General features: G+C 37.8%; 1 protein-coding gene across 1 annotated transcript in view; it reads left to right on the top strand.

Annotated features, from left to right (window-relative positions):
• The window catches only part of ARID2 (AT-rich interaction domain 2), a 178,785-nt gene that overhangs the window by 120,270 nt on the left and 45,295 nt on the right, over positions 1-13,220 (top strand). Inside the window, exons 12-15 of the mRNA XM_070454531.1 lie at positions 2,735-2,816; positions 4,677-4,811; positions 5,785-5,981; positions 6,244-9,104. Coding sequence (XP_070310632.1) covers positions 2,735-2,816; positions 4,677-4,811; positions 5,785-5,981; positions 6,244-9,104 — 3,275 coding nt within the window. The remainder of the gene's footprint in view (positions 1-2,734; positions 2,817-4,676; positions 4,812-5,784; positions 5,982-6,243; positions 9,105-13,220) is intronic.

The raw sequence follows: 13,220 nt of genomic DNA, 5'->3' as shown, positions 1-13,220 counted from the left end.
GGTAGTGTTAGCACAGTGGTTATGCAACTTCATGGTGCATCAGAGTCACCCAGTGGCTTTCACGCTGATTGCTTGGCTCCATACCTGAGTTTCTGATTCAGGTGAATGGGAGAATTTTCATTTCTAACAAGTTTCCATGAGATACAGATGCTTCAGGTCAGGGCACGATTACTTTTGAGAACCACTGGGTTAGGAAAATTTTAGTAGTCTTCATTTCATGACCACAGGGTTTTTTGATAGAATGCTTTTTGTCATGTGCATGAATACATTTTTGCCAGTCTTACTAGAAATTTACCTCATTCAATTATGGAAAATGTCTGCCACATAACCTAACTGATAAATTAGTCTTTATTAATCAAGAGTATCTTGTCTCAATTTCTGTTATTTAGAAAAAAAATCCAACTTTTTCAGTCCAAGAAAATATGTTGATTTATGTTCCCATGAAATCTTCCTTATTTCAGAATTCTAAGATAGTTAAACTTGCCCTGAGTGTGTCATGTGAATGAAATAAGATGCCACTACCTTCAGTATTTCTTTAAATATTCTGTGTGCTTTTACTTACTCAAGATTCTAACTTAAAAAGTAATATACTCTTTGGTACTAGTTGAGAGATGGAGGTGGAAAGGACATTAAGCAAAAATTGTCATCACTTTATATTAAACACACCAAAGGACCAGAATACCCAATTTTTAAGGCTGTACATTACCCTTAACTATAATGTGTAAAACACTGGGATAGACCTGAATGCTTACCCTAGTACCTTGGTTTAGACACATTTTGTGGATACTAATGTTTCTACTTCTCTTGTTGGTGTTCCAGAGGTATTTATACAGTCACCATCATAGCTCACGTTTATGTAGCGCTTTGTCTGTGCCAGGCATTGTTTTAAGTTGCTTACATACCAACTCCTTTTAATCCTCATAACCATCAATGAGGTCAGTGTACTGTTACTTTGCCCCATTTTATAGCCAGAGGGGTTAAGTAGCTCGCCCTTGGTTACACAGCTAGTGAGTGATGGAACTCTATAGCCAGCTTTCTGGCTCCAGGGTCTTGAATTTAACCATATCGTACAGTGTTTAATAGAGTTAGGACTTTGTTCCAAAATGGTTAACGAGCAGTCATCAAAGAGGAGGCCTTGCTTTCATGCACAGCAGTTTTATGAGGGAATATATACAAAACTTTGAAAATCTGGAAATCATTCCATCTAAAGTATAAGTGCCTTTGTATTCTTTGGAATGTCTTCAGGTATCCTGAAGACAAGGATTCTCAGTTTGTAGCCCTTTCATAGTAATTATTTATTTCTAGTTTATACTTTTAACTTAATTATGGCTATATTATTTTTCCTTATGCATTGTTTATAAAGTTTCTCATAATTTCAACACAGTTTGTAATGTTTCCTGCAATTGTTTATTAATTGATTCAGATTTCAGTCAGAGTAGGGTATATTCTTATAGTATAATCGATCAAGAAAAGGGAAATTTCTACATGGAGTTAGGCCTTAGAAAGGTATTTTCTGTAACTGTCATCAAGTTAGGAGAAGAAAAAAGATAGGCTGGGGTTGCACAAGAAAAATACCTTTGATTCTAATTATGATGTTCTGTTAAGAAGCAGAATATCACAGTATGTCCTCTGAAATGTGACAGACCTGAATTCAAAGTCAGCACTCCTGAAAGAAGGCTTTCCAGCTATACTCCACTCTGCTGTCTCCATCATGTGTTCTTTGTTCATTTCTGAGCTTTAGTTTTTCATTTGCAAAATGGGGACAATTAAATTTAGAACTATATATGAGATTAAAACAAATCATGTAAATGTAAATGGTTTAATAGAGAATAAGTATTTAAAAGTGGCTGGCTGCTGTTAGCTGTATCCCAGTGGAAGCCTGGAATCTTACCAGACAAAGGTCAGGATTGCTTCAGATCATTCACAGATTGGACTGACTGTGGGGCTCTTCTAGTTCCAATAATTTAGAAATTTATGTTTTGCTTTAGGGTTCTGAGAAGTTTTGCTAGAATGTCACCTGAAAAAAAAAGAAGGTACATTTTGTAGGTTTAAAAAGCATATATTAATGCTGATTCAGTGGTGAAACAATATAATTTTTAATTTATAAATATGAAAGATTCATATTTCATTATAAACTTACTGTAATATGATCATGTTTCTATTATCCCATGTTTTTCTTATTTTTGTTCTAACATAGAAGTTGGCTATATGTCATTATATCTGGAAATTTTATATATGCCACTTACAGAGTTAATATTTTAAATTCAGAAGTGAAATTATTTTTGATGCAATCTGCTTCTGTAACTAATCTGAGAGAGATGTTTATTTACTGATACATTGTGCTGTATGTCCTCGGGCTAATTATTTTAATCAAGTTGAGTGTTAGTTTCTTTATGTATACATACCTCACAGAATTAAAAAGATATTAATAGTATAAAGTTAAAACTCAGTGTCTGAAAATGGGAAAAACAGTTTATATTAGTGAAATAATCCATATTATTTGAATGATTGTGAGGTTAACAAAAAATAGTTCGTATGAAGGATATAAGACAGTGCCTGGTATAATTAATATGTGTTCCATTTTGAGTTTCTTTCTCAAATTTCTATATTTTCAATATGTTTATACACCTTTTTAAAAGGTATTCATTGTGAATATTAATTGGTTCCATATCCATGAACTAAATATGGCCTGTAGTTTTAAAAAATGATGTAGCTAATATATTTTTTTCTTTAGCTTCCAGAGCAGTTGTAGCGCAGCATGTTGCTCCACCTCCAGGAATAGTGGAAATAGATAGTGAGAAGTTTGCTTGTCAGTGGTAAGTGGTTTATTTCTATTAAGGCTTTATCCTTGGGAAGAATAAAGCAAATGAGAAAAGGAAATTATTTCAGCAGTCATCCAGAATGTTTTACTCTGTATTTCTTTCTAGTTAGAGTAGGATATCATTTATATAAGAAAGGACAGTATAAAATTGCTTCGCCTGTATTTTGGGATAGTTTGAAAGTAAAGTATCAGAATCTTCAGAATTAAAATAGTCTGATTAAAATTTCATTAAATTACACCATTTCTTTTCAAGTAAAATTTGTGTTAAAAAATTGTCATTGATTTTGTAGAAAATAAGGTTTGTTGTATTATAGAATCTGTTTTTCCTAATATTTTATTAAAACTGAATTGGACTGACTTCTTAGAACCAGATTTTGTTTTTAAATGTCCCTTCTTTTTGACCAAAAGCAAAATTTCTTGTTCATTGCTAGTTAATTTTTTCTTTTTGTGAGTAGTAAGAGGTAACTAATCAAATGATAGAATAACCAGTATGTCTACATTGAAATATCAATTTTAAAATAATAGTTTCTTGAGAAGACTGACTGGTCACATCTCAGCCACTTCCTGAAAAAACAAATGTAGAATTGGTTAGATTTCATTTTTCATGGCTAATTGCTTCTACATTGTTTATGAATTTCAACTTAAATTCTTTAGAAGATTAACAGATTGAAATGTAAGATCACTTTTCAGTGATGTATTACTTTAAAAAATTTCTTTCCCCCATTCTCTAACATTTTTCTCCCATTCCATGTTCCTGTCACTTTATGTTCCATATTTTTGGTGCTTTCATATCTGTGTTCCTATGATACTTTTCTCTACTTTTCTACTTTTCTTAAATCAGGTTTATGGTAATACCTCTAATTTTTTGCTATTTCTTCATGTTCTGTATTGTTACACCTGACCCTTTATACTTGATAAATCTTCCAATGATATTAGAAAATATTTGTCTTCTATATTGAAACCAAACAGTTTTTTATTTCTGGTCTATTTGAAAACTCAATACTCAAAGTTATGAAAGCTAGAAAAAATAAGTACTGCATCCACTGTACAATGTGTGTGTGTTAGTTATAGACTTGGTCTTATAAATTCTTATTTCTGCCATTTCTAGGGAGGAGGAGAAGAGAAACATTTTAAATTATTCTATCATAATTATCATTTGATTCAGTTAATAGGAAACAGCTGTAGGTTGGCCTGTCTTGTATGTATATAGTGAGTCCTAGAAAAAGTCCTATATGGTTAACTAGGCCTCCAATCCTAAATTATAGCTGAAGTCACTTTATGACAAAGACAAACTGAAGTTTGAATTACCTTATAATTAATTAGGAATAGTCTCTGAGGTGGGGAAAGGGAGTGTGCAGCTTGAGAAGTATCATTGTTTTAGGAAGTAGTTAAATGTTTTAGGAGAGTTTTTTTCTGAAGAAATTTGATCCAAGAGCAACGAAAGTTTAGTTGTTTTTCCTTCATTTTTCACATCACGAATAACTCATAATTGGGAGCTTCTGTTATATTTTGATTATTACAAGATAGGAACCTGAGTATTCACTGTATAAAATTAATGTGTTGTAGAATGTTTATTGCCAGCATACCATCTCTGCTGATGTATTCACATAGATTTGTGAATATTGGTTTTTATATTTGTGTATAATGATTTTTTATACTAAAATAAAAATGATTAAATAATCTATTTGATTTAGTCTGTCTAAAACCTAGCATATATTTTTGCTAATAGCATGGGATAGTGAAATTTGACAATAGATATGATTATTAATTTATAACACATTGCCTTCAAATGGTTAAGTATAGACTTTGTAGTATATTGCATAATGCCATGTATTTTTTTTCCCCCCTCTTTTAGGCTAAATGCTCATTTTGAAGTAAATCCAGATTGTTCTGTCTCTCGAGCAGAAATGTATTCTGAGTACCTATCAACTTGCAGTAAATTGGCTCGTGGTGGAATCCTAACATCAACTGGATTTTATAAATGTCTTAGGTAGAGTTTATATTTCTTTAAAGTTAATTTACATACGCCTTGCTCTGTAGAGAACATAACAACTATCTGTGCTGTGTTTAGTTGCTCAGTCATGTACAACTCTTTGGGAACCTATGAACTGTAAGCCTGCCAGGGTCCTCTGTCCCTGGGGATTCTCCAGGCAAGAATTCTGGAGTGGGTTGTCATGCCCTCCTGCAGGGAATCTTCCCCACCCAGGGACTGAATCTAGGTCTTCTGCATTGCAGGCAGATTCTTTACTGTCTGAGCCACCAAGGAAGCCCAGGAATACTGGAGTGGGTAGACTACCCCTTCTCAAGGGGGACGTTTGACCCAGGTTTTGAACTGGGGTCTCTGGCATCGCAGGTGGTTTCTTTACGAGCTGAGCTACCCAGGAAGGCCTACCAACTATCTTAGCTAGTCTTGAATATCTCCACTACTTAAAATTTTGTATGGTTAGATTATAGTGTGGTGGAAGTTTAAATTCAAGGAAATTTTGATATCAAACATGGTGTTTGTGTTTAAACATTCTGAGGTTTATCAAAGAAAGAAAAGGAAGAAATTAAGTTTATTTTTTCCTGCTACTTATATGTGTTAAAGACCTAGCATTTGCCCGTTTAAATCTTGAATAATAGCCTGTGACTGAGCTCTATCTTCAAATATCATGACTTTTTGATATTTTACAAAGTTTATAACATAGGCATTGACTTGATGCAGCTTTTTTATTAGTTATATATATAGTAGAATTGTTTTAAACCCTACAATGTTAATAATAATGAGTTTTGAAATTGGAGAATTAATCTTTTACATTAATATTTAATTCCTTGTTTCCCATCCTTGTAGAATATATGATTCATATTGGTTCATATATAAGTAGCAGTGAATATACTGTTGCTGTTCGTGTAAACATTGTTAGAATTTAGTGTTTTTTGTTAATGTGCTAGTTATTAAAATTGAATGTGTATGTACTTTACAGAACAGTCTTTCCAAATCATACAGTGAAGAGAGTGGAGGATTCCAGTAACAGTGGGCAGGCGCATATTCATGTAGTAGGAGTAAAACGTAGGGCTATCCCACTTCCCATTCAGATGTACTATCAGCAGCAACCTGTTTCTACTCCCGTTGTTCGTGTTGATTCTGTACCTGATGTATCTCCAAGTCCTTCACCCGCAGGTATTAATTTTTATTGTGATTAAATATTACCAATTTAATAAGAAGGCTAAATGAAAACATGTATTATATGCATTCAAGACGTATAACTTGTCCTTGTTTTTAAGTAACATTTTATTTCTTGTTCTATTATTTTATCATATTCATATGATGCAAAGTTGTTAATTTCTTAAAACTGTTTTCTCTTGAAATTAAGTAAAATAATTTCTGCATGCTGCTTTTCAGCCATTTCACTGTGAATTTTAACTTTTCCTCATATTTTCAGGAATCCCTCATGGACCACAAACTGTAGGAAACCATTTTCAGAGGACTCCTGTTACCAACCAATCTTCAAGTTTGACTGCAACACAAATGTCTTTTCCAGTACAAGGTGTTCATACTGTGGCACAGACTGTTTCAAGAATTCCACCAAATCCTTCAGTTCATACCCACCAGCAGCAAAATGCTCCGGTGACTGTCATTCAAAATAAAGCTCCAATTCCTTGTGAAGTCGTTAAGGCTACAGTAATCCAGAACTCTATACCCCAGACAGCGGTTCCTGTTAGTATTGCTGTGGGAGGAGGAGCTGCACAGAGTTCTGTGGTTCAGAATCATAGTTCAGGGCCACAGCCTGTTACAGTTGTCAATTCCCAGACACTGCTTCACCATCCGTCAGTAATTCCACAGCAGTCTCCATTACACACAGTGGTACCGGGGCAGATACCTTCTGGCACTCCTGTTACAGTGATTCAGCAAGCTGTCCCACAGAGTCATATATTTGGCAGAGTTCAGAACATACCAGCATGTACTTCTACAGTTTCACAGGGTCAACAGTTAATCACCACGTCACCCCAACCTGTACAAACTTCATCTCAGCAGACATCAGCTGGCAGCCAGCCACAGGACACTGTTATCATAGCACCCCCACAGTATGTAACGACTTCTACATCCAACATTGTCTCAGCAACTTCAGTGCAGAATTTTCAGGTAGCTACAGGGCAGATGGTTACCATTGCTGGTGTTCCAGGTCCACAGCCCTCAAGGGTAGGGTTTCAGAACATCGCACCAAAACCTCTCCCTTCTCAGCAAGTTTCATCAACAGTGGTACAACAGCCTATTCAACAGCCGCAGCAGCCAGCCCAACAAAGTGTAGTGATTGTAAGCCAGCCAGCTCAACAAGGTCAAACTTATGCACCAGCCATTCACCAAATTGTTCTTGCTAATCCAGCAGCTCTTCCAGCTGGCCAGGCAGTTCAGCTAACGGGACAACCAAACATTACTCCATCTTCCTCACCATCACCTGTCCCAGCTGCTACTAACCAGGTCCCTACTGCCATGTCATCTTCTTCCACCCCTCAGCCACAGGGACCACCTCCTACTGTCAGTCAGATGCTGTCTGTGAAAAGGCAGCAACAGCAGCAGCATTCACCAGCACCTCCACAACAGGTACAAGTACAAGTTCAGCAGCCACAACAAGTACAGATGCAAGTTCAGCCACAGCAAACGAATGCAGGAGTTGGTCAGCCTGCTTCTGGTGAGTCGAGTCTGATAAAACAGTTGCTGCTTCCAAAGCGTGGTCCTTCAACTCCCGGTGGTAAGCTTATTCTCCCAGCGCCACAGATTCCTCCCCCCAATAATGCAAGAGCTCCTAGTCCTCAGGTGGTGTACCAGGTGGCCAATAACCAAGCAGCAGGTTTTGGAGTGCAAGGGCAAACTCCAGCTCAGCAGCTATTGGTTGGGCAGCAAAATGTTCAGTTGGTCCAAAGTGCAATGCCACCCACCGGGGGAGTGCAAACCGTGCCCATCTCGAACTTACAAATATTGCCAGGTCCACTGATCTCAAATAGCCCAGCAACCATTTTCCAAGGGACTTCTGGCAACCAGGTAACCATAACAGTTGTGCCAAATACAAGTTTTGCAACTGCAACTGTGAGTCAGGGAAATACAACTCAGCTCATTGCTCCAGCAGGAATTACCATGAGCGGGACCCAGGCAGGAGTTGGACTTCAGGTGCAAACGCTTCCAGCCACTCAAGCATCTCCAGCTGGACAATCATCTTGTACTACTGCTACTCCCCCATTCAAAGGTGATAAAATAATTTGCCAAAAGGAGGAGGAAGCAAAAGAAGCAACAGGTTTACATGTTCATGAACGTAAAATTGAAGTCATGGAGAACCCGTCCTGCAGACGAGGAACCACAAACACCAGCAATGGGGATACAAAGGAAAATGAAATGCAGGTGGGAAGTCTTTTAAATGGGAGAAAATACAGTGACTCAAGTCTACCTCCTTCAAACTCAGGGAAAATTCAAAGTGAGGCTAATCAGTGCTCACTGATCAGTAATGGGCCATCATTAGAATTGAGCGAGAATGGAGCGTCTGGAAAACAGAACTCAGAGCAAATGGACGTGCAGGATCTTAAAAGTGATTTGAGAAAGCCTCTAGTTAATGGAATCTGTGATTTTGATAAAGGAGATGGTTCTCATTTAAGCAAAAACATTCCAAATCACAAAACTTCCAATCATGTAGGAAATGGTGAGATATCTCCAATGGAACCACAAGGGACTTTAGATGCCACTCAGCAAGATACTGCCAAAGGTGATCAACTAGAAAGAACTTCTAATGGACCTATATTAACTTTGGGTGTTTCACCATCTGGGAGCAGTATACAGGAGGCCTCAAATGTGGCAACACAGCAGTTTAGTGGTACTGATTTGCCTAATGGACCTCTAGCTTCAAGTGTGAATTCAGATGTGCCTCAGCAGCGCCCAAGTGTAGTTGTCTCACCACATTCTGCAGCCTCTGTTATACAGGGGCATCACGTCATAGCCGTTCCCCACTCAGGATCAAGAGTGTCCCATCCTCCTGCCCTGCTGTCTGACGTCCGGTCTGCAAACGGCACAGCAGAATGCAAAACTGTAAAGAGGCCCGCAGAGGATAATGATAGGGAAACAGTCACAGGAATTCCAAATAAAGTGGGAGTTAGAATTGTTACAATCAGTGACCCCAACAATGCTGGCTGCAGTGCAACGATGGTTGCAGTGCCAGCAGGAGCAGATCCAAGCACTGTAGCTAAAGTAGCAATAGAAAGTGCTGCTCAGCAGAAGCAGCAGCATCCGCCAACGTACGTACAGAATGTGGTCCCGCAGGTGAGTGCTCCTCCTGTCACGTTTCTCTTAAACAGTCCTGATGTGTACATATGACTTTAGGGGGAAATGCGCTGTTCTCCCATGTTTTACCTTGAAAAGGTAATTGGGAGGACCTAGCAATGTACTCAAGCTGTCGTGCTCTTTTATTTTTCCCTGTTCTTTGTAATATTGAACAGTTTTCAGTTGTTCACTTAAACACATGATTTAAAGCAGAGGTCCCCAACCTTTTGGGCACCAGGGACCTGTTTCATGGAAGACAGTTTTTTTCCCATCCCTGAGGTGGGGTGGGGGAAATTGGAAGGTTCAGGAGGTAATACAAATGATGGGAGCAGCAGGTGACTCTTCCCTTGCTAGCCCACCACTCACCTCCTGCTGTGCCACCTGATTCTGAACAGGCTACTGACCAGGGGTTGAGGACCCCTAGTTTAAAGCATTTTTCTATTTTGTTATACACGCAAATCAGTAATTTTGTAGAGCCAAGACAGAGAAGTACTTGTCATCTAACATTTTAGGGGGTATCTTTTAAATGTAACTTGGTCTTGTGTGGGAGAGGTTTGCTAAGAGTACACCAGGAGGGAATTTCTGTATTTGGTTTTGACATGAGTGTATTTTGAGGCTTCTTTCACAGTACTTTTGTAAAAAAGGTGAATTCCATAAGAATTTTATCAAGTGTGTTCTTATTAGGTATTGAATTAGTTGCCTTTATTCTTTAAAAAGGTTTATTTCTTATAATTCCAATTTGTTTCAGCTATTCTGGTATTTAAAATTTTGTGTCTCTTATTCCTTTGCTCTATTTATTCCCTTTTAAATATCTACTCTCCCCTCTCTGCATGCCTCAGAAATAAAAGTGTTTTCTTGTTGGTCCTTTAATGGACCGGAACCTGGTGATCCGGAGTTGACATTAAGAAAGTAAGAGAGAAAGAGGCTGATGGCGCTTGTCGGTCCTTTCATGTACCGAAACCTGGTGGTCCGGAGAGTCTTAAGAGAGAGAAAGAGGCTGACATCCCCTGGTTTCTGCGGAAAGCCAATAGAGCCCTGTTCTTAGGGCTCGTGCTGCTGCACGTGGGCACCAGGCGCCCTCTCGAGTGGGTGAAGGCGCAGTGTGTCTTCTCGAGAGGGTCTCAGAAGCCCGGGTAAGAAAGTGAGCTCAGCGGGCCTCCGCGCTCCAAGGAATTAGCCAGAAATAGAGAGAGAGAGAGAGAGAGAAAAGAAAGAAAGAAAGACGCGGGACTGAAGCTCTGATGGAGCAAAGGTGTTTTAATCAACATGGCATGGGCACATATACTGTAGTTATTCTCAGCAAAGACAAAGATTAAAATTCCAGACTTACAAAACATAAGATGATCCCTATCAGAGAGAGTTGCAAACAATCACCTTTTACTGTGTGGCTCATAAAAAGGAAGAGGGTACTTAGCACCGTAATGAGAAATGCCTGGATTCCTCAGCCCCGGAAAGGCGTGCCTCTCCTCTTAATTCCTGAATATTCAGGAATCAATAATGGCCAGAGGGTTCCTGACAAATCCAAAACAGCACACTGGAAGCCTCTTGTTAAATGATGCTTCCTGACATTTTCTAAAATCAGTGATACTGAATTGAGGATCCAATCAGCCTATAAAGATTTTAAGGACAATCTTATATGCTGTTTCCTGGATTACTACTACTTCATTCTTTGTTTCCTAATTACTACACAGCCAGAACCTTCTGTGACTGTTGCCAGCTCTGCTAGCACTCTTCTGTCTTGGGTTTTTTCTCTGTGCTTCTGATGATAACAGCAGATTGTGTTGGTATTGATACCAATCTAGATGACAAGAGAGGGGTGGGCGTAGGGAAGCAAAATGGAAGGTGAGAAAGCAAAGAATCCCTTGCTTAGAACATCATTCACTAATGTGTGTCTTTCTTCATGTGAATGGGTAAAGCTGGACAGTGCTGCTCTGGGAGCATAATGAGTTTTTTAATTCGTATATTAGTATTGCTTAGATCTATTTCAAGGTATCTAAATAGGTTGAGGATTCTTCAGTGTATATTTTGTACATGGCAATAATTAATATGGAGTTTTTGTGGAAAATACCAAACATTTTTATTCAAGCTTCTACAGGTTGAGTTTTTCACTTATTAAAGCACACTAAAAATTTTTTTAATAATGCAATGTCTAACATATACTAAGCATTCAGCACTTTTTAAAATATTTAACAATTTCCCAGTTCATCTTATATGTTCCACTTTTTTTCCTTTTAGATTCCATTGTAATCCTAAAGAGTTATAGTAGACCAAGCCAGATTAGAGAAAAACTCCCTTACTATGAAACTGTTTCATCCACCCTTGTTTATTGTGTCCTTCAACCTCCGGTGCGGTTATGTTCAATAGTGATCCCTAAATAACAGAAAACAAGCAATACTAGCTAAGACTACGACCCGTGTTAGGAATTTTGCACTATTTTGTCATTTGATTCACAGAGAAACTCTACTAGGTAAACATAATTTCTATTTTAGAGACGAGGCCTCACAATGCTAAATAATTCGCCCAAGGTTACCAACAAACATGAAGTGGTACAGGACTGAAATCTGATGTGTCTGAAACCAGAGCTCGTGCTCTTAACCCATTTGCCACTATTCTAAAAGATTTCTTTGTAAAATCCTAGGATGATACTTTTATATGTAACATTATTTTATTGACTATGTTGTAGGATATAAGTATCACTGAAAGATAATTTCAGGATCACAATCCTAGAATTTAACATATTGGACATATATACATCTAATTCAAACCATAAAATTAATATATTTTCAGTTCAGTTCAGTAACTCAGTCATGTCCGATTCTTTGTGACCCCATGAACCGCAGCACTGCAGGCCTCCCTGTCCATCACCAGCTCCTGGACTACACCCAAACTCACATCCATTGAGTCGGTGATGCTTACTCCTAATCTAAAAAATGTGTATAAACTTTTATGTATTCTCCCCAAGAATGTAGTTTATTTCAAACAGCTATAGTCTTTATTTTTGAAGTTGGTATTTTGTTGACATGTAGAAATGTAAAACTTTGCAAGGAAAAAGAGACATAGCATACATACATGGTGTCTATAAGAAGCAAACAAAACAGGATATCTATGTATAACTCTTAGCACAATGCCTGATACACGGTCTGGCGCTCAGTAATGGTGCAAGTATATTTTATCTTTGGTGGCTCAGACAGTAAAGAATATGCCTGCAACGCAGGAGACCCAGGTTCAGTCCCTGTTTCAAGAAGATTCCCTGGAGAAAGGAATGGCAACCCGCTCTAGTATTCTTGCCTAGAGAATCCCATGGACCGAGGATCCTGGCGGGCTACAGTCCTTAGAGTCACAAAGAATTGGGACACAACTGAGCAGCTAACACATAGGATAAAGTACCTATAGAGGCTAAAAAATTACCAGCTGCTCAAGATGGTATCGTAAGTTTCCTTTGAAGGGAGGCTGTTGGGCCTTCTTAAGAGCTTGTTAATAAAAACCATTTCCACTGTTGCCCAGATTCTTTAAATTTCTTTATATAGTCTTAGAATTGCATTTTAGACCTTGGTTTAATACCATTTTATCCAGTATTTGATTTGGCACTTTAAATGGGTAGATGAAATAGAGGAATTTAAATGTGATTTTTTTTTTTAGCTATACTTTGTTATTTCCACCATTTCAAGGGGTGGGGGATGTTAAGGAGGTACCTTTACACCAAGAAGGAATCTCTAGACTTGCAGAATGCTCAGGGCTGGAAAGACTGCAGGGAAATATCACTGCTGAGAATGGCCAACAGGTAATCCTTCCTAATACCATTGTTATTTAATATTTCTTTTTCCAGTTTTGTTCCTTCTCACTACCACTAATTAGCTGTATTAATTTTATTACAGAAAAGATGCTAGGAACAAATAAAGGGGAAAGAAATATGAAAGTAAATGCTATAACTATATATTTTGTATTTAAATGGTATTTAGCTGAGTATGAAATAACTGTGCTTAACTTCAAGGTATATTTCTTTATTTATAACTACTTATTTTCAATCTGTTATATTTGCAAGTTAAAGTGCCACAATATGGGTTCTGTTTCTGAGCCCCACTCTCTTCCACTATTCATGAAACTGTATTTGCTGTA

This window comes from Odocoileus virginianus, chromosome 24, assembly GCF_023699985.2.
Source record: "Odocoileus virginianus isolate 20LAN1187 ecotype Illinois chromosome 24, Ovbor_1.2, whole genome shotgun sequence".
In the NCBI taxonomy this organism is placed as follows: domain Eukaryota; kingdom Metazoa; phylum Chordata; class Mammalia; order Artiodactyla; family Cervidae; genus Odocoileus; species Odocoileus virginianus.
The sequence above is the reverse complement of the archived record's forward strand: the minus strand, read 5'-3'. Positions and strand labels throughout refer to the sequence as shown.